We start from the raw sequence: 27276 nt of genomic DNA, 5'->3' as shown, positions 1-27276 counted from the left end.
GAATAATGGCCAGATAGAAAGATGGGTCAAAATATGACACAGCAAGTATAGTAAAATGCTAAACAGAATTTAAGTGGAGGTATATGAGAGTTCACTATAAAAGTCTTTCAACCTTCCTTTTATATTTGTAATTTTTCATAATAAAATGCTAAAAGGAAAAAAAAGCACCAAAATCTGACACTAAAGCAGAGAAATAAACATTATTTCAAACAGGGCATCCCAAATAAAGTGCATTTTTACCTTACAAGGTAGCTTCTAAGTTCTCCTCGGTAATTGATGACCAAGAGTTCTGCAGACCACTGTGCACTTGCTTTATACTCTAAAAATATCAACCCAGCAATGGCATAGCTCAGATCACCTGCTAAACTAGATGCCTGTGAAAGAGGAGGAAATTAAGTTACTAAAAAGATACTAGATAGAAGTTAACATATGTATAATTGAAGGACATTCAAGACACTAGCCCTGCCAGGTATCCTTTAAGTAAGATAGCCCAGAATTGATCGTATGTGAAGAATCATGTAAGCCTAAGTGCCTAGAACTAGACACCCAACTCTAGACCAGCCCTCCCCCAACCACAGGCTGGAACCACAGCAGCCTCTTTGGGTGAGATGTTCACGTAGTAGGTGAATTTCTGTTCAGACTATACTTCCATTGCAAAAAAAGAAGAAAAAAAAAAAAAAAAACTAATGCTATCATTCTGCCTCAAAGAATTCTACCATATAGAATTCAGACATAAGCTCTCAAATGTTAATTTCCACTGCCAGTAGTAACCAATGCTAAAAAAAAAAGAAAGAAAGAGAAATGCCTCCAGTTACTTCCATTTGCCTAATCAGCAATTTAAAGGGGAGGACACTTAAAACACTCACTCAATGCCAGCCTTTTTCTATCCACTAAATATCAGGCTATATTTGCTGAGGATCTGGAGGGCACGTGCACCTTAGCACACACAGTGAAGCACATAATGAAGTTTCCTACCCTGAATGGCTCCTCATTGTCTAGAACCGCTCAATAAAACAGGGCAGCCACATGTAGCTGCTGAACACTTGATACATGGCTAGTCCAAATTGAGATATGCTATAAATATAAAAATACACGCCAAATTTCAAGGACTTAGTACCAAAGAAAGAACGTGAAATAGTTCATCAATCATTTTTACACTGTCATTTCAACATGTAATCATTTTAGATATGTTGTAATAAATAAAATATATCAAATAAATTTCACCTGCTGAACTTAATGTTACTAAAAAATTTTAAATTACACACGTGATCACATATATAGCTCACACTACATTTCTATTAGACAATGCTAGTCTAGAAAATAGTAACTCAACCTTCTTAGTTTGGTTCCCCAGAACTTCTATACCAGGAGCCCAATGTACTTTTTCAAGTTTTTCCACACATTTCTGAACAAAAATCATTCTCTATATCCTTGGTTCTCACTCCTAGCTTCTCATTAGAATCAGCTGAAAGACTTGAAACATTAAAGTCCAGGGCTCACTCAGATCAATTAAGTCAGACTCTCTGTGGGGGGAGCCTGGACAACCCAGCAATTTGTTTAGTTTTTCTTTTTCTTTTCTTTATAAAGCTTTGCAGGTGATTCTAAGATGCAGCCAGAGTTAGGACCACTGTTCTACCTGCCCCTTTATTTTGTTCACTTGAGGAAGGAGGATACAAAGTAAAGAGCCCCGAATTCCTAAAAGAGACACTAATTAACTGGATTACCACGGGAAAAGTCATTTTACTTCCTCACAATTTATGCTCTCTAAACTGTAAAATGAGGGTAATAAGTACCCAATCTACTTAAAGGGTGTTGTGAATATTAAACAGGAATGTATATCAAAGTCATTAATAAAGTACACAGCACTACACAAATATAAGTTATTACCACCATTAATTTTTTTCTCCACTCTCCATTTCAGTTTCTATCCCTTTAGGGTAACAAATTCTAACTCCTCCCAGGCTGGTTCTGTTGCAAAGGCCCACTGACTTCTTTCCTACGCTGGAACTTTACAACAGCTTTCTGCACCTCTATTTAGTATTTACTTACTACCATCTTACAATAATGGTAGATTATGTCTGGTTAGTGCATTACAAAATGCAAAGAATAAATACTTAACGTACAGATCTCTAACTAGATCTAAGCATCTTAAGTTCACAGCTTATTATTCTGATTTACATTTATAGTTCCTCTCATCACATTCATTCATTCAAGCACCTATACATGAAAGGTAGTCAAAAAAATATGTTTTCAGTTTAAGGTATGTACATACCGGGATTATAACAAAGAGTTCACTTCCCATGAGATCAAACACTCTCACAGTTCCCGTGCTTTCGGCATAGGCCAGCAGGGTGCAATCGTAACTCCATGCCACACATCTCCACTGGGGTTTTGGGTCTTTTGGAACTAGAATGAAAAGAAAAGAAGTGCTTTTAACATTATTAAGATAGTTAATACCTATAGTTCCTGCAGCTAAAGAGAGTATTCAAGTATGACATCATTTCCTAAGGGTCTCTAAAACTCCTGTTCAGTAGAAAAGAACAGCTCCCAGAAAGCCACTTCAAGTAAGAGTGGAAAATGTAAACCATGACAAGCCTTGCCCCACTTACTTAAGAAGCAAAGTCTACTGACACCAGTGGTCTGCTGAATGCTGAGCAAGCCCTCATCTGGTAAAGGCTCAGGAACGATATACCTCAAAATACTTATGAAATTACGAGAGCTCAAAAGCATAAAGATTAAGCAGAAAACTATTCCAATTCAGTGAGTAAAGTTCCTCCAAAAGCAAAAAAGAAAAAACAAAACTCAAAATGTCAACTGAGATCTTTTAGATATGTATTTCAAATATAGATGGTAAAGAAAAACAAAGTGGGATTATACGGACACAGAATTAGAAAGAGAAAAGAATACATATGTATATTAGGCAACTGAATCAGGAACTGTTCTCAATCAATTACAAAATTATAAGATTTTGAGAATCAACACCTTAATAATCCAACACCGGTATTTTCTTCTGTTCTGAATTTTTCAGTACAACAAGAGAAAGGCTACCAGCTGCAAAAGAGAAAGGGGCTGTGAAACTCTAAACTGTTTTAGGCTTGTCTGAGGTTTCTGATGTTTCCTTTGCTCCTGTTTCCCCTTATTAGAATCCCAGAACTGAAGAGCCAGGTAGGACCAGTGCCTTCCCTTTACCGGCAAAAATTCCAAATGATTAGGAGCCTCAAGGTGACACCAGGAGTCACGATCAGAACAAACCCAGAACGTAAGCATGCTGCCTTCCCGTGCAGTGTGCACTTCATTACAACACACGGCCCCTCAGTCAGAGCCTGGATTTAGCCTGAGGATTACTGACTCAGAAATGTTTCTGAAATTTATTGCCTTCTCTCTATTCCTCTGCTAATGTCGCAATTCAGGCTTTCATCATCTCTGGCTTAGACTCTCATGACAGCCTCCTAACGGGTCTTCCCACTTTCAGGCTCTTCCCCTCTAATCCTTCCTCAATAGTACCCGAAGTTATCTTTGTAAAAGAGAAAGATGAAGAAATCACATCTTTCCCCTGCTTTAAAATCCCTGATGTTTATCCATTTCCAAAAAAATCAAGTCCAAACTCCTCCACATGCATAAAAGGCCCTTCACCAATGGTCCCATCAGAGCTTTCCAATTCACCTCCCCGCCCTTCCTCACACCTAATAACACACCACCTGGCAAATAAACCATGCATACTCCAGTCTGTGTCTTTCATGCACACTGTTGCTTCTCCCTAGAATGTTCATCTCCAGTGCTACTCCGAGGGTACTTGCTTGTTAAACCATCTGTGGTAACAAACTGTCACCTCTTCCTTCTTTGACACTCTTCAGAACTGACTGCCCTCTTCTATGTGCCCCCAAGTATACTGTACAGAAGTCTCTCATAGTACTTATCACATCAGATGATGGTGTTTACATGATTATTTCCCCCACAAGTCTCTGAGACAATGTCTTACTCAACACTGCCATCCCAGGACCTGGAACAGAAAGTGATTAACGTTTCACTAATGAGCAAAGCCCCAGCCTCTCAGAAAAATCTATAGTAACGGGGTAAAGTAATGCTAAGGGTTTACCGTTCCTCAGGGGCTAACAATTAAACGTGAATTATATAACTGAAGTCTTCTCTCCACCTAACAGAGGTACGGTAGACTTTAAACCCCCCTCATCTCTGCAATATATGTAAAATACGTTCTGTATATGGGAAAAGTATACCAGATGTCAACGAGTTTCTTCATTTTGACTATTTCTCAAAGGTAAAAAGCATGCCAAAAAAAGCCAAGAGAGGCCCCTGAACACAGGAGGGTCTAGGGAATTTTATTAAAGCCTAACGAAATACTGCATACACTTTGGAAAAGCAATTTTTTAAAGGTGGGAATAAAATGAAGAGAAAGATCAGTTCTCTGTCCTCAGCTTTAAAAAACAATGAAACTTGGAAGTAAACTTAAGCACAAAATGATAAACAACAGAATACTTCAAGACCCACAAATACACAGATGCTACACAAACACCAGCAAGAGGACAATTCAATGCCCTGAAAAATATTCATGTTCTAAAGAAACACAGCAACATGTTTCCATTGTCTCTGTTTTACCTGCGATAACATCTTTCCTCTTCATTTTGACAGGAGGATAAATAGATTTATGTACTACCTTCCGTATCTGTCTGAAGTAAGTTCCACCTGAAGGGACTTTGTTTTTACTATTACTTCCAGTTATAACCAGCAGCTCCAGAAAACTCGGCATGTGTTTTGACCCAGATAAAGGTATGTTTTCATTACAAGAGAAGATTTCCCATAACAATGTGAAAGTAAAGACATTATCATCAGATTTTTCCAGCACCCTGTGTGGTTTTGGAGAGGAACGAACAGCACACATTTGTACAAAGCCAGTGTCAACGGAGTTTTCTGAAAAGTACTGAAACGGGCTGATGATAAAGTTAACCAGCAGTGTGACAGCTGCCACATTGCTGGTGAAACCGTTTACAGCCGCGCTCATCCTGCACTGGCTGCGGCCCCTTCAACCTGCCCCACTGCCGAGCTTGCTTGCACCTCAGAGCTCCTGTCAGTGCTGTCTGCTCTGCCTGGAATACTCTTCCCCGAACCGGTCCCTGGCTCCTTTCCATCTTTCACGTCTCAATTTAAATCTTGCTTGCTTAGGCAGTGTGCTCTGACCACCCTGTCTAAGCAGCCTCGAGGCTCCGCTGTTCTTCTCCATTCCAATGATTTCATGTCTTTCACAGTTCTTATCCCATATCAGTATATATTTGTCTACTTTTTATTGTCTGCCTTATGCATTAAACTATAAATTCCAAAATGTTAGGTGCTGTGTCCGTATTGTTCATAACTTCATCACCAGCATTTCGTGCACGGCTGGGACACAACAGCACTCAAGGGCTAAAGGAGCACACTTCAATCCAGTGCTCACGTACCCAAACTAGAACTGGAAAAGGGAAAAAATTACAAAGAAGGAACACCGGGTTTTATTCTCAGTGCTGCCATAAAACAGCTGGGTGTGACCATGGGACGATCACCAAGGGTTCAATGAACACTCTCTCCCAACTTTGACTTTTACATCAAGAACCAGTGAGTAAGAGTAAACTAGTGGCGCTAAAAGCCATGCAGGGGCTTCCCTGGTGGCGCAGTGGTTGGGAGTCCGCCTGCCGATGCAGGGGACACGGGTTCATGCCCCAGTCCTGGAGGATCCCACATGCCGCAGAGCAGCTGGGCCCCTGAGCCATGGCCGCTGAGCCTGCGCGTCCGGAGCCTGTGCTCCGCAACGGGAGAGGCCACAACAGTGAGAGGCCCGCGTACCGCAAAAAAAAAAAAAAAAAAAAAAAAAAAAAAAAAAAGCCATGCAGAGGAGCTAAATATTTAAATGTTTGAAATTAAAGTGTTAGTAGAAGATACGAGAAAATTTTTACAATCCTAGAATAAGGAAGGTGAAAGCATACAAAACTTGGAAGCTATAAAGGAAAAAAAAGTGACAAATGCAGTTACCAAAAAAAAAAAAAAAAATGCTCCATGGAAAAAAAAGACACTATAACACATTTAAAAGACAAATGGATTGGGAAAAATATCTGCAACATATATGACAAAGGGTAACATTCATACTATATAGAAATAATAAGGAAATAGTCAAGTAAGAAAATAGTCAATAAGGAAAAGTCAGATAATCCAAGGGGAATATAGTCAAAAGGATATGATCTAACAATTCACACACACAAAAAAAGCAACTTAACATATGCCCTACCATATAACTAAACATATGCAAATTGGAAATGAGATGCTTTTTTCCCTCTGCCTAACCTGATGAATATTTTAGAAATAGGTAACATATGGTGCTGACAGTGGAGAAAGGAAATAGCTTTATAATCATACCTTTTACATGGTTGCATAATAAGTATAACTTTCAGGAAGGAAATATGGCAGTAGCTACAGTTTGTATGCTACACCCATGGACAAACAGATGTCTTTTCCAGTGCTGTTAGAGGGGGAAAGGGACAAAGAGGGGAAGAGAAAGAATAAAACAAGCCACCGTACACAATCTAAATTTCTACTAAGAGGGGAACAGATAAATAAAACGTGGTTCACATTCTCACAATGGAATGCTGTGGCTTCGTTTAAAAGACTGGATTACACCTGTGCACACTGACTGGGCAAGCCATCATCAATACAGTAAGTGTGGGAGCAAGCTGAAGAACAAAATACATAAGATGATCTTGTTTTTTTACCTAAAAAAAGTCAATCCATCTATGTACAGGTTCATATAAGCAAAGAAGGCTTTATATTAAACCATTAATATAAGTTTCTATGAAGAATGCAAATTGAGAAGATAAAACGATCTTTTTGTTACCTCTGCATTGTTTGTATTTGTTCAAAGTATGTACTGCTTTTGTAATTAAAAGAAAAAAAAAACCCAGAGTAACTACTTTCAGACTAGGCTGCCCACCACAGCTTAAAAAAAGAGACTAAGTTAGGAAATTTTATTTGAATTTTAAATAATGTCCATAAATTTTGCAAATGTGCTGAAATCTATGAATCCACTGATCTTAGAGGCTCAATCAACCTAAAGCGAGAAAACTAGAAAAAAAATCAAGTCCCATGAGAACCAAATTTGTGAAATCAATGAAAAAGAGAAAATCTTAGAAGCAGCTAGAAAAAAAAAGACACACTACCTACAGAAACAATAACAGCAATGACTGCTGCTTTCTCATCAAAACAATGCAATGATATCTTTAAACAGCTGAAAGAAAAAAAAGGTCAACCTGGAATTCTATAGCCAGAGAAAATAGTTTACAAAAATGAAAGCAAAAATCAAAGATGGTTTCAGACCAACAATAAGAGAATTTATCAACAGACCTGCATTACAAGAAATATTAAATAATTTCTTCAAGTTGAAGGAAAACACTATCAAATGGAAATGTTTACAGAAAGAAAAAGTTGAAAAGTAACTGAAATGGAAAATAGAAGGAAAAATAAAAGATTTACCCTTGTTTTTTAATTCCTTAAAAAGTTACTGGACAAAAATAATAATATAAATATATATTGTGGCAGTTTAGCATTTATAAAAAGTTTGACAACAGTACAAAGGAGTAGGAGGGATGTACACTGTGTAATAAAATAATTTTTAAATGCACATTGTAAACCCCAGAACAAATGCTAAAAGGAAACAGAGAAGAGATAGGACAAATAGAAAAATAAGAAGGTAAAACCTAACCAGTCCAATAACTGCATTAACTGTAAATGTTCTATTAATCTCCAAAATATACAAGCAGCTCATGCAGCTTAATATCAAAGAAACAAACAACCCAATCCAAAAATGGGCAGAAGACCTAAATAGACATTTCTCCAAAGAAGATACACAGACTGCCAGCAAACATATGAAAGGATGCTCAACATCACTAATCATTAGAGAAATGCAAATCAAAACTACAATGAGGTATCACCTCACACCGGTCAGAATGGCCATCATCAAAAAATCTACAAACAACAAATGCTGGAGAGGGTGTGGAGAAAAGGGAACCCGCTTGCACTGTTGGTGGGAATGTAAATTGATACAGCCACTATGGAGAACAGTATGGAGGTTCCTTAAAAAACTAAAAATAGAACTATCATACAACCCAGCAATCCCACTACTGGGCGTATACCCTGAGAAAACCATAATTCAAAAAGAGTCATGTACCATGATGTTCATTGCAGCTCTATTTACAATAGCCTAAGTGTCCATTGACAGATGAATGGATAAAGATGGGGCACATATATACAGTGGAATGTTATTCAGCCATAAAAAGAAATGAAATTGAGTTATTTGTAGTGAGGTGGATGGACCTAGAGACTGTCATACAGAGTGAAGTCAGTCAGAAAGAGAAAAACAAATATCGTATGCTAACACATATATATGGAATCTTAAAAAAAAAATGGTTCTGAAGAACCTAGGGCCAGGACAGGAATAAAGATGCAGGTGTAGAGAATGGACTTGAGGACACAGGGAGAGGGAAGGGTAAGCTGGGACGAAGTGAGAGAGTGGCATGGACATACATACACTACCAAATGTAAAATAGCTAGCTAGTGGGAAGCAGGCGCATAGCACAGGGAGATCAGCTCGGTGCTTTGTGACCACCTAGATGGATGGGATAGGGAGGGTGGGAGGGAGATGCAAGAGGGAGGAGATACGGGGATGTATGTATACGTATAGCTGATTCACTTTGGTATAAAGCAGAAACTAACACACCATTGTAAAGCAATTATACTCCAATAAAGATGTTTTAAAAAATGTAAATGTTCTAAACATTACAATTAAATGACAGAAATTGTCACACTGAAAAAAAAAGCATGACAAATTATATGCTTTCTATAAGAGATGTACATTTAATACAGATAAATGAAAAAGAAGAGAAAAAAATATGTCATGCAAATGCTAATCCTAAAAAAGCTAGAGCGACTGTAATAATATTAGACAAAATAGAATCCAGGACAAAAAGTATTACTGGAGATAGAAAGGGACATTCCATCACAGTAAAGGAGCCATTTCATCAAGAAGACAAAATAATATGTGTAGGCACCTATAAACTAGAACCCCTAAATACATAAAGACTGATAGAACTAACGGGTAAAATAAAATACACAATTATATTTGGAAATGTCAACCCTCCTCTCTCAGGAAATGACAGAACAACTAGACAGAAAATCAGCATATATAAAAATTTGAACAGCTCTAACCCAACTCAATGTAATTAACATTTGTAAACCACGATACCTAAAAACTGCACCATATGCAAGAATCAAATTCTTTTGAAGACAGACCATATGCTGGGCCATAAATCAAGTCTCAATAAGTTTAAAAGGTTAAAATCATATTGAATATTTTCTGACCACAACAGAATTAGATATCAATAACAAAACTGCTTATATTACAACAAACTGAAATGCTTACAGAGGAAAAAAGGTTTAAAGTCAGTGATATAAATTTCCATATTCCATCTAGACAAATATAAGCAAATTAAATCTAGTAGGCAGAAGAAAGGAAATAATATAGATAAAAGCAAAAATCAGAAGAAAACAACAGAAAAAGAAATCAAAACCTCTTTTTATTGAATATTAATAAACTGATAAAACTCTGGCCTGACTGATCAAGAGAAAAGAAAGAGAACACAAATTACCAATATCAAGAACAAAAGAGGGACATCACTACAGGTCTGACAGACAATAAAAGGATAATAAGGAAGTACTACAAGCAACTTTAAGCCAATATATGCTAAAATTTAGGGGAAAATTCCATTAAAAAAACTGGAACCGAAAGAAGATGAAATTGAAATTTTAAAAAGCTTTATATCTATTATAAAATTTTAATTAGGAATTAAAAACCTACTCACAAAACTCCAAGTTTCACTGGTGAATTCTATCAATTAAGAAATAATTCTAATTTTACACAAACTCTTGCATAAAACAAAAAAAGAAGGAACACTTGTCAACTCATTATTTTGAGACCAGCACTACTCTAATACCAAACCAGAAAAACATTACCAAAAAAAAAAAAAAATCTATAAACCAATAGCTCCATGAACATAGATGTAATAATCTGCTACCTATGTTATACACAATTATCTGCACAAAGGCCTAATGATGGTTCTACCTTGCCTGTGAAATCAAGTATAACACTGAGGTACTTACTCCTCAGAGATCAAATTTATAGGCACCTTCTGGATAATTTGGATGATTGGGAGACCTACACCTTAACACTCAGGAAGTTATCCAGTAAAAAAAGATCAAAAAAGATACTTCGGAAAGTTCTTCTTTAACTTCAACCTAAAAGACTTAACAATCTATCTTTAAGTGAAGAAAGCAGATTATAAAACATTTTACTTTCACAGAGCATATCTATAGTAACAAGCACTTACAGAAAAATGTCTGAAAGAACAGATCATGGAATGTTAATAGTACTTATCTCTGGATAGTATGCTTATTTTTATTTTCTACTTTTGCTCATTCTTAGTTTCTAAAATTTTTACTGAGAATGTGCATTATTTTTTCAACAGGAAAAAAATTTATTAAAAGTTATGAAAAGAAATAGGGCTTCCCTGGTGGCGCAGTGGTTGAGAGTCCGCCTGCCAATGCAGGGGACACGGGTTCGTGCCCCGGTCCAGGAAGATCCCACATGCCGTGGAGCGGCTGGGCCCGTGAGCCATGGCCGCTGAGCTTGCGCGTCCGGAGCCTGTGCTCCGCAACGAGAGGCCACAACAGTGAGAGGCCCGAGTACCGCAAAAAAAAAAAAAAAAGTTATGAAAAGAAATAGTTACCATATAACCTGAGGTTCCTGAATCACAGTTCAAGAATGAAATGTTTCATTTCAAAATCTGGGTGCTTCAAACAGTCCGTGCTTCCCAACCTTTTTCATGTCAAGACACACGTAGAATATCACGTTTGTATGGCACCTATGGGTAAATTGATGAGGCTGCTGGAAACTGGAGGCAACCAGCCTGAGCTCACGCTGTCAGAGGGCCACCGGGCCACTGGAGGGCTGACAGGACCTCAGCCCACCTACACTAGGCAAGCTGCTGCTCAGCATTGGGAAGCTCTGGTTTATGGTATCTCAAAATCAGAACTACGAGAAAAATCTCCTGATTAACATAGTACAGCTCTGAAAATGTCTAATTCCATGTGCTATTTTTAGGTCACTATTCAGGATAGAAAGAGAAGACTGAATTACTATTTATGGCCTGGCAAACATAGCCAACAAGTTGCAATCCACATTTAAATATCCTCAAACAGCATATACTTTATAAAACAATAACTGAAAAATACCAAAGTGGAACCAAATAGCTCCTATTTCAGTTTGCAGACTACGATATGTAGTTTCAGAAACGCATTAACAACCATCCGGCTCCTTCTCTCCAGGCATACACAGGAAATATCATTTGGCATATGAGTTATTCCCATAAAGATGAGTTAGATAATAAGCAAATGATCACTACCTCACATTACATGAAATGGAAAGAAGCCATTAATGCACATTAAAGTCATAAATCCACACATTCAGAAGCCAACAAAATAAAACATTAGTTCTCAAAGCATTATTACCTCACTCATGCTGCCACATTAACTGTACACAGTAAAAGCTCTAACAAATATCACAATCTGTGTAAAGTACAGAAGGGTTAATCTTCCCAATTTCATGTTAACTTACAGATTTCTCAGCTTACTTACTGATTCAGAGTACGGTCTAATGTCAACGCTCAAAGGGGCTGTCTGTCTGAATCACTCCACCATTCTGAGCACCACTTCTCAGAAGCCCACTGCAGGCTCCCCAAGCCCTCACCCAACAAAAGGGACGCACTGGGAGAAAAGGCAATTGAATACCCCCAAGTTATTCTTCTCGGAACTTCTTGATCCTTATACGTTATTTAAGCCAAGCCTGGTCCACTTTAATAAGTGCTGGTGAAAAAACTATAGGAAGCAAATTCAGAAAATGCTAAAGCCCCAAGGTTTAGAAATTCACAAAAACTACTCCCCTTCGATTTACTTTCAAAAAGATACTGAGCAAATACGGCTTCCTACCTACCCTTATTGTTCTAATTGTGGTATGTATACACACTTGCATACAACAGGAATAAAAAACATGAATATCATGACAATTACCCATAAACTTATATATGTCTACATAGATATACAAAATACATACATATATATGTATTATGTATATATATACTCATACATACACACACACTCATGAACTTACAAAATTAACTCACAAGAAACAAGCAAATATACTTTTTCATAGATTCATTCATAAAAATCTTTTTAATAGTTCCCACTACCATTACCCACTTGATATGGTCAAAAACTGTGCGCCTTCTACGTGTCAGACACCATGCTCGGCACTAAGAATGCGAAAAAAAAAAAAAAAGTTGAGTAAGGCAGAAGCCCTGCCTTCAATCTAATTAGGAATCAAACAAGCAAGTCAACAATTTAAAAAGGAAAGATTAGGCTAAGTGAAATGACATAGGTACAAAAAGTCCTACAGAAACATTAAGAAAAATGCACAAATCATGAGGAAGAGGGCAAGAAAAAAAGGTTTCCAAAAAAAGCTGATGCTTGAACTAAAACATGCAGAACTAATTAATTAAATATAAAGGTGGGAGCTTCTAGGCTAAAGGAACCATCTGTACCAAGGCATGAAAAATACAATGGGGATGGAAAACTGCAAGCTACTTTATACTAGATCGCAGGACGTATGGCAGGGGTATTTACAGGACAGACACAGGCTGACTCGTGTCCTGAACTAGAAAATATGAACTGCATTCCATAGTCAAGAGTGAACAATTGAAAGATTTTAGGCAGAATAACAGTACTAGTAACAGTAATAATAGCTTAATGCCTCCTAAGTACTTAGTATGTCAGACATTATGCTAAGAGCTTTATATATATTAGCTCACATCATTTTTCCACAATCCATTCTATAGGAGTTTGCCTGTATTACAGATAATTGAGGCTCAGAGAGGTAAAGTAACTTGTCCAAGGTTAATATTTAGGAAGCAGTGGAGCCAGACTTGAAGGGTAATCTTGAGAGAATTCTCAATGAAGGATGATCAATTTGACAAGCAGGGTAAAGTATTGATAAGTGAAGGGCATATAGAAGAAAACCCTGTCAGGAGACTGTTGTAAGAAACCAAGTAAAAAAAAATGTTAAGAGCCTGAACCAGAGCTGTGATGGCTGAAGTGCACAAGCAGGAAGCAAGAGCCATTTAAACAGATTCGCAGGACGTGGTGAAGTTAAGATAAGGTGAGGCTTCTCCACTGTGTCACTCAGTGTAAGTGCAAAGAATTATTTCTCTCTCTCTCCCCTGATGGACTATAAACCCTTAAATCTAGGTAACCTATGTCTTATTCCTCATTGTAAACAGATTGCCTAGGACAATAGTGTCTGGCATATGGTGGCAACTAAATAAATATTTGTCAAAGTAAGAAAGAAGGGAGAGAAGGAAAAAGAAGAGAAACTGTCTAGATTTTTGGCTTGGTACAGATAATGGTACCACTGACCAGAGTACTGAGGGAACAGGGTTCTCCAAGTAACAGAACAGAAGGAACAGATTTTAAGAAGGGGAGGTAAATTTATATAAATATGTAGGAAATTTCACATTTGCTTTTAAGTGACAATATACACTATACGTAAAGCTAACTCCATAAGAACTCTATTACTAGTTTATCCACTAGTATGTGTGGAATTGTATAAGAATAACGATTCTGACATACTAATACAATTAATATCACCACTTATACGAGACTGAAAACATTTTTAAAATATTTGATTTTTAATCTTCTGAACACATCTGGACAGCTGAGAATGAGAAAAATGAGAAGGAAACTGGCCCTAGGCCACTAATGTTGCATTTCACCAGGAACTTAAGACCAACCAGCCAGGGGGAATCCTCTGTCTTACCACCATTTTGCAGATTTCAAAGCTACCAATGCCTCCCTTCTCCTTGCTCTTTCACTGTTGATTACTTATTCTACCCTAATGCTGCTTTAAGGTAAAATATGTATACTATGTTCTTCCAAGTAAATGAGGAAAAGTCCATGGAAAGCACTAAATGCAGCGCCTGGCACACAGGAAGGACATGACAAGTGGCTGTGTCATCACCACAATGACTATGATTATCATCATGATGATTCCTACAACTACTCCACTGTTAAAGTAACACACGGTCAGACAAATGGAACTGGAGGTCCTGTAAATAAAACATAAGTAATAGATGCATTTACCTAACAGTACCCACTTAATTGTTTTCCTCCCATATGGTTCTCCTACCTTTTCATACACGGCTCCCACAGATCAAAACACTACCCCCTCTTCTCCTACCTTCTACTCATTCTTAAGGCTGCTTTCCAAAAGTCACTTTTTCTCAACAATCTCATCTCACACCCCTGGTTAAACTCTCACTCTGCTCTGTATTTTTCCTTCATCAGATTTATCAGTCTGTAAGTATACAGTTGAGGGTCTACATGCCTCGTGAGGTAAGTGGCCATGCCTTTTTGCTCACAATCATACCCCTAGGACCCAGGAAAATGGTTCACATACATAAATGATACTCAGTAAATTTTTGCTGAATCGTATATCAAACAATGATCAAATCCAAGATTATTTTTACTAGTCTATAACTGACCAACTCCTAACATATCTACAAATTATTTTCTGCATTGAATTCAAAATACAAATACTTTATCCCAAAACTGGCTTAGACTTTTGTAAAACAGTTTCAATTTCAAATCTCTCCAAAATTCAGATCTTAAAGCAAAACATTTACAGAATAGAAATCAGTTAAGATGCTTTAAAATTATTTTAATAAATTCATAATAATCCTTGTCAATAAACAGTATCTATTCTGACTTTTAAGAAATACTAACTGCTGGGACTTCCCTGATGACTCAGAGGTTGAGAATCTGCCTGCCGATGCAGGAAACATGGGTTCAATTCCTGGTCCGGGAGGATCCCACACTCTGTGGAGCAACTAAACCCGTGCTCCACAACTACTGAGTCTGCGCTCTGGAGCCCACGAGCCACAACTACTGAAGCCCACATGCCACAACTACTGAGCCCATGTGCTGCAACTACTGAAGCCCACACGCCTAGGACCCATGCTCTGCAACAAGAGAAGCCACCACAAGAAGCCCGGGCACCACAACAAAGAGTAGCCCCCGTGCACCGCAACTAGAGAAAGCCCACGTGCAGCAACAAAGACCCAATGCAGCCAAAATAAATAAATAGATAGATAAATAAATAAATGAGGTTTTTTTTTTTTTTTTTTTGTGGTACGCAGGCCCCTCACTGTCGTGACCTCTCCCGTTGCGGAGCACAGGCTCCGGACGCGCAGGCTCAGCGGCCACGGCTCACGGGCCCAGCCACTCCGCGGCATGCGGGATCTTCCCGGACCGGGGCACGAACCCACATCCCCTGCATCGGCAGGCGGACTCTCAACCACTGCACCACCAGGGAAGCCCAACAAATGAGTTTAAAAAAAAAAAAAAATTAACGGCTGCAGATTTGAATTTTTCGTTTTTTGACTATTTTGGAAACTCTTACCTTGACATTTCCCAATAATAGATGTAAAATCATCTTTTGCAGACCTGCAAAATATAGGTAAAATTAAGACAACAGTTTTGCCATAACAACACTGCTGTGTAGTACTATAAGACATCACAAACACAGACCAGACAACTTCTCTAGACAACACTAACTCATTCCTTCTCTCATATGGATGGTTTTGTGCCTCAAGTAAGAGCCTTTCATTGGTGACAATGTTTTCTTCCAACCTTCTTATTTCACTAGGAACATAGCTACATTAGGAATCTAGTGATACAAGCGTAACTGATTTTCAGCACAGTCTTTTAATACAATAGAGATGCCTGGACCCTATCCACAAAGGCTCTGATGCAGTAAATCCGGGACGGGGCCCAGAGGCACAAATATTTTTTTTAAAGCTCCACAGATTGATCCTGGTTAAGAACCACTGGTCTGAATCATATTGCAGAGTTCAATCACTTAGGGAGAAAAGTCTTGTTTTAACAAGTCAAATAGCTTTAACAAGTGACCATATTTATATTAGCGACCTACTTAATATCTGTGATATTGAAATATATACTAAAGTATTCTAATTATTATATCTTCAAAAATGAAAACTGGTAAACCTTCTAGAAAAGAATTTAGTAATAATTATCCAAAACTTTAATGTCCATAGTATTTGACATAGCAATTTAAGTTCTACAAAATTATCCCTGGGAAATAATTACAGATATACACAGATATCAAGGCAACTAATGCAGCCTAAGTTATGAAAGAGAAAAACACAGCCAGTATGAAGAGATTAATTATTAGATTTTGCTATATATAATCAATGAAATATTATGCTATTACGATACGTGACATGGAAAGATGCTGACAATATCTTAATTTTCAAAAGTTATCAAGAAAAAGGTATCAAATAGAATGTACAGCATCATCTACATATATATATGTAGTATATATCTACCTATATATATTTTTTATGCACACAGAAAAGTGTCAGAGGACATACACCAAAATGCTGACAGTAGACAACTTTGGACAGTAAAATTTGCTGTTCTTCTTTCATAATTACTTAACTGTATTTTCTAATATTTGTAAAATAACTAAGCATTACCTTTAAAACAAACTTTACAGACTCTTCAAGATTTTTAGCCATTTATTAAAATATTATAACAAAATCCAGTTACAAATATGGAAATAAATTTCCTCAAGAAATTGGACTATTAGGCCTCTGTGTGGACTAGAGCAGAAAGGACATGATCTCTGAAGTGAACTTGACCTGATTTCAGCTCTCTCGTGTAACCTGGACAAAATATTCAACATGATTTCATTTTCCTTTCAATAACACAGGATAAGTAACAGCAACTTCACAGCTTTGCGAAAAGATTAAATGAGACGTTACATATAAATTAGTATGAACTAGACCAAAGTAAATGTTCATTACTTTCATCCTTAATATAATCACAAATAATAGTTTGCTCTTTTTGCTGGAAAAGGGGAGGGAGGGAGGGAGGGAGACATAAATTTGTTTTGTCGAAACTTCACAGAATGTATTCACTTAAGAAAGATGAGCAAACTGGGGGGAAGGAGGTGCCTTCTTTATAAGAGTCCCCTATTTTAATGCTTTTTGTTGTATTCTGTGATGGTTTCTTATTAGTTCCCATATTTATAACATATTACTTCACTATCTAGGAATAAAAGAAACATATATTAACCACTGATAACCACCACCAAGTTACAAATTAAAGTAGCAATTCACAAGTCACCTTTCACCCACGTGAGCGCCACACACAAGCAGGTTAAGTACGCCACATGAGAGCAAGCTGTTAGAGTCACTTGCCACTCACCACAGAACTAAAGCTGGGGAAGAGCAGCCCCAGTCCTATCCTGCAAAAGGCAGAGCTGTCTCCTAAACTAAAGTGTGTTTCAGCTTTGCATGTTTTCCACAAAAACCATTTCACATTTATAACTGCTTCCTAACATTGAATAATAACCCCAGATACTGTAATTATCTTTCATATTCTAATCCATTCAACAAATATTTACTGAATACTGGGTGCCCACTACTATTACTTCTGGAGCCAACTTGGATTGTATGTGCTCTTCACTGTGGTAGAGAAGACACGTACAGAGAAGAGAGAACAAACGTCTTAAATATTATTCAGGCACAGCCACTATTCATAGCATTGACTTCGGGTATCTACCTTGCCCTTTTTCTTTGCTCACCATCCCACATCTTTGCTCAAAGACACTTCCTTTCAGGTTACTGCAAAGTAAGTGTGGGTGTCTATTTTCAACAAAATCAACTGAGTGCCAACTCCGAGCAAGTCAGCAGACTTGCCCTGTAATGCCCTCCCAGCATCTGCTTCCCCGTCCCACTTGCAAACACATCACTTACTCATTAAACATAAACTAAGCACCTATTACATCCAAGGAAATATACAAGTGCTAGGAAAAAAGGACAGCCCATGCCTCCCAGGAACACACAGTGTAATGGAGCTGTAGACTTCAAACCCCATCACTTGAGTTTCAAGCAAATGGCACCCCTGGAGCTGTGCAAAGCAATGGTCCTTAATATACTGGGGGAAATCCACATATAAGCATACGGGCATAGATGGCTAAAAGGCATGATCAAAAGGTAGTAGATTTGTAGATAAGAGCATGAACAATGAAGCTATGATGGCTGATTTCAAATCCTCTGGCAAGTTATTTAACCATATTGTGCCAGATTCCTTATTTCTAAAATAGAGACTAGTTATACCTACCTCATTGGCCTTGTGCAAGGATTGAGTTAACACATGTAACACACAATGCTGGATGTTAAAAAAAAACAACGAACACAGTGGTGCCCAACACTGTTAGCATTACCTTATCATTAAGTATAATAAATGTGTTAATTATTATAGGAACATAAAGGATCAGCACCTAACCAATGAGGGGAAGGGGGATCCACTGGGAATGAGTTCCTGGAAGGCTTCCTGAGAGAGCTGACTCTTCACCATACCAGAGTCTTTGAATATAATAAGTTACAAAGCTTTTTTGCAAATTACAGACCAGATGAGTAAGACCTTGATGAGCATCACTTCTGTTGCCCAGAAATCTTCCCTCACCACTTAATCTCAAATTCATGACTGAATTCCTAAAGAGCTGGATATATGTATAAGTTTTATAAATATAATTTTACACACTAGCAATCCAGTAGCAAATGTTCTTACAAAAGCAAACAATTATTTTTTCTTTTCATCACAGTTTTTATTAACAAGTTCCAGAAACCTTTTGTCAAACTCTCCTTCACAAGCCTAAATATCAATCCCATCCCCACATGCATATTCCAACCTTAACACCTAAAATCATTCCATTAATGTTCTCATTTCATGGAAAGAAGATGGAAATTTTGATTACTATCTGCTGTTCATAAAGAAGTCACAGATGAGCACGTTTCTCCAAAAAAGAAAAAAATTTGACATCATTGCAGCAAATGGAGTAGGAAATGCTAGCCCATTTCTATGAACAGCATCAGTTCAAACACTGTGCCACCTGATGCTCACTGTTGCTCTTAGAGAAAAGGGTCCTGACTATTAAAGCCATGCCAGATGAAGAAATGAAGTTCTGAAAGGCTGTCATTATTGCCAATCATTTCTATCCTGATAGTTTTAAGAAGGATTACGGAGCCTCCCAATCTGAAGTTGGTGCCCCAATGGGGGCAAACCCTCTTGTCTACTCTCCCAAAAGTTGAGGGGTCCAGTTCCATTTGGATAAATGGAAAAAGAAATTTCACAAGCAGAAAGCTAAAACCAGTGTGCTAACAACTGAATGCTCATTAATACTAGTTTTACTCAATAATAAAGTAGTAAAAAAAACTTTTGACTGGTATCTAGGCAACCTGAAATTTCTGCCTCAGTGCTTATCTTCTGAGACTCAAGAGTTAGGGCTTCCCTAAGGAAAGGAGCAGCCCCCACCTTCAGAGATGGGACACATTTGGCTTCCTGCTGCTAATTTCCCAGAAATCAACTCGTTTTCCTAAATTAGTTGCTATTGTTGCTATTCCTTTCACAACTGATATACTACTTAAAAATGAAGTACATGGAAAGCCCAACTTAGAGACTTCTAGATGTGTGTAATGCCACTGATGTCTCAAGAGGACAGAGAGTATCACTGGTCTCCAGTAACGTGAAGCCTTAGTGTTTTGCAAACCCATATTCCATCTACAGCTTTCTGCCAACAAGTAAAGCAACCTCTATTTTTTGTATACCTTCCTGAGCATCTGCTTAGCTGTCTTAGCAGTAACTGGTCAAGCAAGAGTGATTTTCAGAGCTCTGGAAGATACGCCTTTGTCTACTGAGAAAGTAAAATTTCTCAGGAGACAGCAGAGTGACCTGGGGAAGCAGAAGGCATACTCTGAGAAAGCATCCTTCATCCTTCAATTGGCACAAGTTGGTGCTTGACACCTTACAAAATTACATGAGTTACTAATAAAATTCCTTTAAATATACCCCCTTTAAAAATCTTAGTTCTCATAAATTAGGTAAAACTTTTCTCAAGGGAAATTTTGAATATGAATAATAGTAACAGTTACCTGATCTCCACACACTGATCTTGAACAGCAGCCAAAAGCTTCCCATTGCTTTCATGGGAGAGAAAGAGAAACAAATTCCTATGTGAGTGTTTGCAGCCGTCTTCACCACAGATGGAATCATTTTAAGAAATTAAAATCATTTTCAAATTTGTTCATATCTTTAATTATCCAACTTTTTGACTTTATAATTAGATGAGTATATAGATACAGAAAGCATACAAAATAACTCAATACAGTTGAATTAACACATTTAAACAATACTAATCATATGTGGCACAGGGAATTTATATACAATAAAAATCGAGACTGCAAGCCATAAGGACACCAAAATTAATATCCATAATGGAATTTAAATGGTTGCCCAGGCAGAGGAACATTATGTGAATTTTATGCATTCTTACCTTGCAAGTACCGAATGCCAGTTCACCTGTTTATTAACCAAACGAACTAGTCCATCAGGGAGCAGAAAAGGTGCAGGGCTGAAACCACAACACATCAGCTAACTTAACATCTAATCACGGAGACCACGTATAAGTAGGTAAACATTATAAATAACATATAGATCTATGGCAAGCGATAAGGATTCTTTTCCATTAGAATATAAAAACTGAATACTGGCAAACCCAAAACCAAAACTTACTAACTGGACATCTGAAACTTGACCACATACATTTCTCTATTTCCAAAAAAACCTGGTGATGTGTTCAATGAAATAAATTTTTTATTTTTTCTAAGGAGAAGATACTGAGGGTGCCAGTAACATAGCAGAATGAGCTTATAAGAAACCCCTCCTTGGGAGGGAGGGAGATGCAAGAGATATGGGAATATATGTATATGTATAACTGATTCACTTTGTTATAAAGCAGAAACTAACACACTATTGTAAAGCAACTATACTCCAATAAAGATGTTAAAAAAAAAATTCTAAGAAATGTTTGACATCTTTGCAAAAAAGAAAAAAAAAAAAGAAACCCCTCCTGCAATGCACACCTAGAAATTCTGGCTCAACTCTAACGAAAACATATTCTAATGTACAGCTAAACTCACAAGAAAGAAATCTCCAAGAACTACAAATGCAAAGAGAACTGAAAGTCAGGATTGGGTACAGGACAAAGAGAGAAACAGAACTCAAAATGAGAGTTAACACCTGGGAGAGGAAATGAGCTGTGGGCCACAGGAAGGACAGCAGCTGGAGGTGAGACTCCTGCAGAGGCCAGGACTCTCAAATGGCAGTGCTATCAGAGAAGGGAGAACTAGACAAACGTCACCACAGGCCCAGGGAGACCTTCCAGAATCTCATCTCCGCCTGGAATTCTGGTCTGTGGGGGGATGGGAATGAAACCTATGAAAAAATCAAAACCCCAAGCTTTTACTGAATGCAAGATTGGACTGTGATTTCACTTTACTCATGTGACACAAGATGCCCAGGCATAAGCTCACGATACCATCATTCACAAAATATATAAGGAAATGATCCACCATACGTGAATCAGGAGATAAATTAGAGGAGTAACACATGAAGAAATCAAGAAAATAGGTGGAAAAGAAGCAGAAAGAAAATCATTTGACTGGGGGGGGGGGGGTGGGGACAGGAAAATGAAAAAAAATAATAAAAACACAAAATAGGATAAAAAATATTAGTAATTTACATTCAGTATATTCATGTTCATTTTTAAAACATAAAATATTTAATGCCATCAGATAGTTACAGAAGTAATAAAGATGAAACATGCAGGTGAATGATACAATCAACATGAGAATGATAACTCCCTCTGGAGGGGAAGGGTGGGGAAAGGTTGGGCAGAGTGTGGGGAGAGGACCTGAGCTGTAACATCTTGCATACAAAGAACAACAGGGCTATCATCTGAAGCAAACACGGCAGAACAGCAACAACTGCTTTAGTTCAGATGTGGACAGAAATCGTAACAGGTTTATTATATTATTGTCTATAATTCTCAGTCTGTTTATAGTATTTCATGATTGAAAGAAAAAAACTTGAAAAGAAAAAGCCTCTTGAAAGAAGTATTGGCCCAGAAACCTTTTAGGTACAATTACCATAAACTCAAGAGCAAAAAACTCAACTACAGAAAAAAAAAAACAAAAAAACTCAACTACAAGCTTTTTGAAAGAAACATACCACAGGGAAGACGAGATAATCACCTCATGGTGTGCTCACTGATGGTCTGTACACTGATCAACGTGGCCAATGCAAGGAAAGGGACTTCTTGGGAGAAACATACCTCCTGATGCCTGATCTTAAGGCGTTTACACATTGGGCAAGGCTTGGATCAGAGGGAGCACTTGGAAGTCCTCCTTCTTAACAAATAACAAAAGGACTTACTGTCAAGGAGTGACCCAAACAGACGTATCTTCTGCCATCCCTTTCCACGGGTGCTCAGCACTAGCAAGTGTAGCCCGGTGACACCAGGAAAAACAGCCTAGCTCTTACACTCCCCTCCCCACCTCTACCCTCTCCCTCACTCAGTTCTCTATCACACCCCACACCCCAAAAAATAAGATAAAATTCAATAAGGAATTTAATTTATGCGCGCACACACACACACACACACACACACACACACACACACAGTAAAAGCAGAAGAGCACTGGAGCTAACCTCAGAGAAGAGCCAAAGGTCCCTTTTATAGAACTAGAACTCTATTATCTCTGGAGCTTTTAAGATTAGATGTCCTTGAGTAAAAGGCAATCTGTGGTAAATAATTCTATAAAACAATTCCTACACATGCATCTTGGTCAGAATAATCATTTCACTGTTCCTTTTAAAGGTGAATATTAGCGCCAGGCCTAAAAACACACTTAACAATCAAAAGACTTAAGAAGTTCCCAAGAACTGAAACCTAAAGAACCTTTTCTGATGCATATCAACTGAATGAATATTAACCACAAGAGTCGATATAACAATAAGAACAAAAAGGTTTTTAAAAAGATACACAAGCACAGATCCATCATGCGGGCATTCAAGATAAGGCTGAGAACACTGAGAGAAAGTAGAAATTGCTATGAGATATTCCTAATAATGACTAAGGGATCAAAAAGTACCCTACTTTTACTGAGAGATCTTGTCAGGGTAGGCCAAATGTTTGAAAGGTCTATCTTATAAATTGGGTTCACCTGAATGTCAGTATCCATATCACAATCTGGGATTCAATTCTGAAAACTTAAATCATAAATACAAATAATATTGTTTGTATTTGCTGCTAATACTGTTTCTCTGAAGAATTCATGACTCACCTGTACCAGATATATTGGCTTAAAAATAATAAACGATCTGTAACAAAAAGAAACAGCAAAGCCAAATATGAATGAGCTATTCTTTAGGAATCATTTTCAATTTTAGATTTATTGATAATAAACCTGAAATATACTGTAGACTGAGTCATCACAAAACAAAACATACAGAATACAACTCTTGACAAGAATAAATATAATCTAATATACACTATAACTTTTACATCACATATTGTTTTATATTAAGTCCCAAGTTTGTGTTATTCAAAGAACCTTGAAGTATTTCCTAACAGTACAACAAGTAAAAGTGGTCTGAGATGCTAAATTTCTCCTAACAGGCTTTAATAAAACCATGGAGTAGAAGTCACAGTAATCACCCATTAAAACCTAAGTATTTGTATAAAGGTTAAGATACCATTTTTCACTTTATAGCGAAGATTTAAAAAATAATAATATTGCCTAAAATGGGGAAGTCCATGGGAAACAAAATCTCTAACACACTATGGACAAGCAATGTTTTATATGATTCCATTTAAAATGTAATCATGTGTGAACCTGTGTACATGGTTATGTATGTATCAATAGCAAAAGGTCTGAAGGATAAGAGATTATCTCCAGGTGGTAAAATGACGAATTATTTATTCTAATTTGTGGTTGTCTATATTCTCTAAACTTTGTACATTTTATTACTTGTGTACATTTCCTAAATTTTCAAAATTTCACATTTGTGATAATGAAAATTGAACATGCCAGTACTTCTTGTAACAGAAGATAAAAGTATTTTATCTTTATCAGAAGATAAAATTAGACTTAATGTCAAGTACTCAACTCCTTTGAAACTGAACCTTCTCTTTGAAAGTAGCTGAAATTCCCCAGCATAATAAGGATGGGCTTTGGATTCAGAAAGAAATGTAGTCAATCCAAATGCATGACCTTGGGCAAGTTTCCTCATCCAAAAACATAAATTCCTAACACACCTACCTTGTTGGTCTGGTAAAGGATTGCATCAATAAATATACATAGAGCCCTCGTAACACCAGCTTAATCGGCTAGTGCTCAATACTTTCTCAGATCTCGTGAGCTCATACATAAAGTCTGTCGGGAGTTAAACGAATGTCCTGGTTAATCAAATTTGTAATTTGAGTGACTCTAAACAGATGTATCTGAAACATCATGTAAAACACTTAAAACGGTCTGTCACTCTCTTTTCACTGTCGATGTCCGTAGATTCTCTGAGTGGGTTTGATTTTTTTCATTTCTTCCAGAACACATCCATAATGGTTAAACTCAGGCCATACTTTAAGCCACATTAAAAATGTATGTGTGTAAACATATGCATACATATGTGTATATACACATATATGTAAATTTATAGACATATCATATATATCATATATGTATATATGCATTTTTTATAAAATAAAGCTTACATAACATTTATGCTATTCATTTTTAATCAGGCTCTACATTAAAACTCAGAAGAACACATTTTAAATCCCTAAACTTCCTAAAACAGCAGTTATGAATAGAAAAAAATAAGAATGAGAAAAAAATTATCGGCTAACTGTATCATTATATGTAGAAAAATAAATATGCTATACTTACCCCTAATTGCTTTTGTGATGATAAAGGATGCACCATGTTTCCGGTTGCCTCTAGGCTGCAAATGGAAAAACAAAAACAAACACATTTGAGAATTTTCTAGTAATACTTATACAATAAGTTATATTTCTTTGCTAATACTCAGAGTACTGGGTACAAGTTACCAGTGTCTAAAAACTACTTATAGGGACTTCCCTGGTGGTCCAGTGGGTAAGACTCCGCGCTCCCAATGCAGGGGACCCAGGTTCGATCCCTGGTCGACCGCATGCATGCCGCACCTAACAGTCTGCCACAACTAATACCTGGCACAGCCTAAATAAATAAATTAAAAAAAAATACTACTTACAGATAGAAACAAAGCAAAGAGAAGCAGGAGAATGAGTACTTTCTCCAGTAAAGAAACTCAGAAAAGACGTTGTAAATAAGAATTCATATGGGCTGGGCTCCATGATCTTTAGAGAAAGTCCTTTCCGATCTTCCTGAGTGTTCTGAGCCAAAAGCAGTGACTGGCACACGTTAGGGACTCATAAAATAGCTGTTGAATAAATGTGGATTCCTGGTTCTTACTCTTCATTCTGTGTCTGGGAGGTCCTCTCTACGAAACTAATAACTCCAAGGTCCAGATTACCAACCCCTACGACCCCTTTTTAACAGAGAACCCAAAGCCGGGTCCGTAGCTCATAAGTCTTCACTCCCCAAGGAAGGCATTTTGCTCACACCGCTATTACAGCGCATATTACGGTAGGCGATGAAAAACGTTTACTCCAACTGTCTTCCCTCTAGACTGCAAATACCACGAAAGCTATTCACCTCTGTAAGCCCAGCGCCTGGCACAGTGTCTGGAACACGGACGCACACACACATACACTCATTAAATGCTTATATACTGAAATACACAAGAACCGGCGCAATTCAGGCCCAAGTAGGAGCAAAGGTTTGATGCCGCGCTCCACGACAGCCCAGCAGATGCTGAGATGGACTGTAGTGTCCTGGAAAATCCTCCCACTTCAGATGAGGATCAGCCTTGCCCAGCCCTAGCCGGCCCGCGGGAAGGGACCACCAAGAGTCTGATATGAGAAGGACCCTCGAATCCAACGCTGTGCCTCCCCTCCAAGTAGGAGCAGTGAAACAAAACCAGCGTGGGGAGGTACATGCCTCAGGGACCGAGGTTCCGCCCCCCCCGACATCCTAATTTGGAGCCCAGGAGAAATCCCAGGAAATCCCACTTGGGGGACCCAGACCCTCGCTAGCCCACGGTACCGTTGCCAGGGCGACCACATAAGCGGCGGAGTCCTGCTCCCCCGCCCACCCAGCTCCACTCTCCTACGTGGTTACTGCAACGTGGCTCTGCCGGGGCAGCGCCCGCACCAAGCTGGCCTCAGCCCTGGAGGGGCCTGGTTCACCTGTACTTCTGTCTCCGGGGGCCACTCGGTATTGACCAACAGGTCATAGAGAATCGTCTCCTCCTCGCCCTCCGCAGTGCCTGGATTCGCCACCGCTGACTCGGAGGCCGCCATGTTTGACCGGACCAGAGCAGCTGAGGGCGGGCCCAGAGCAGCTGAGGGCGGGCCCCTACGGCATCCCGCAAAGGACAAGCTTCCCTGGCCGCTCCGCTTTTGGTTCACGGGGAAGGGGGTGGAGTTAACAGGGCGTGGAAAGGAAATGCTGGGTTAACCCTTGTGTGAATAGGTGGGACAATGCCTATTCATTGTCTGGGCTACTACTTAGGTCCTGGTCCCGGGTCACTCCCTGTTTATTAATTGCGTGAGGTCAGCCAAGTCTGAACCTCTCCTATCCAGTCAGCTTCTATAAAACAAAAGTGATAGATCATATCCCTATGATCTAGCATTTATGTATTCGTTGCCTACAGATAGAAAGAGGGCAAACAGCGGTTTTTAAATAAACACCAAAAAGTTATCCAGTGCAACAGGCTGAATTAATGAAAGGTATCAGGGGAATTCCCTGGGTGGTCCAGTGGTTAGGGGTCGGCGATTTCACTGCTGTGGGCCTGCAGTTCAATCCCTGGTTGGGGAACTAAGATCCCCGCAAGCTGCATGGCAGAGCCAAAAAAAGTTAAAAAATTTAAATTAAAAAAAAAAAAAAAGTATCAGAAGAATGATACTATAGGAGTTCAGAAAAGGCAACGAAGGCCGGAGGGTCTAGAGGGGCTTCCTGGAGGAAGTGGAGCGTATCCTGGGTCTTTAACAACAGATAGAATTCGAATCAAGTGGAGAGGGTTTGGTGAGAGCCTTTCAAGTAGGGGGAAATG

The 27276-nt window shown here is 38.3% G+C and overlaps 1 protein-coding gene across 3 annotated transcripts in view; it reads right to left on the bottom strand.

The window, feature by feature from the left end:
• The window catches only part of NBAS (NBAS subunit of NRZ tethering complex), a 339511-nt gene extending 312967 nt beyond the window's left edge, over window positions 1-26544 (bottom strand). For all 3 annotated transcript variants that reach the window (XR_009566136.1, XM_030844571.3, XM_030844572.3), the window contains exons 1-8: window positions 26411-26544; window positions 25011-25065; window positions 23409-23445; window positions 20558-20635; window positions 20157-20204; window positions 15599-15642; window positions 2273-2406; window positions 241-374 (exon numbers count right to left, since the gene is read on the bottom strand). Coding sequence is in view for 2 of the 3 variants with exons in the window: in XM_030844571.3 (XP_030700431.2) it covers window positions 241-374; window positions 2273-2406; window positions 15599-15642; window positions 20157-20204; window positions 20558-20635; window positions 23409-23445; window positions 25011-25065; window positions 26411-26524 (644 nt within the window). In the remaining variant the exon portion in view is untranslated. The remainder of the gene's footprint in view (window positions 1-240; window positions 375-2272; window positions 2407-15598; window positions 15643-20156; window positions 20205-20557; window positions 20636-23408; window positions 23446-25010; window positions 25066-26410) is intronic.
• Window positions 26545-27276: the final 732 nt, after the last annotated feature.

Source organism: Globicephala melas, chromosome 12 (genome assembly GCF_963455315.2).
Source record: "Globicephala melas chromosome 12, mGloMel1.2, whole genome shotgun sequence".
Classification (NCBI taxonomy): Eukaryota; Metazoa; Chordata; class Mammalia; order Artiodactyla; family Delphinidae; genus Globicephala; species Globicephala melas.
Note: the sequence above shows the minus strand (reverse complement) of the source record. Positions and strands in the feature narration are given on the sequence as shown.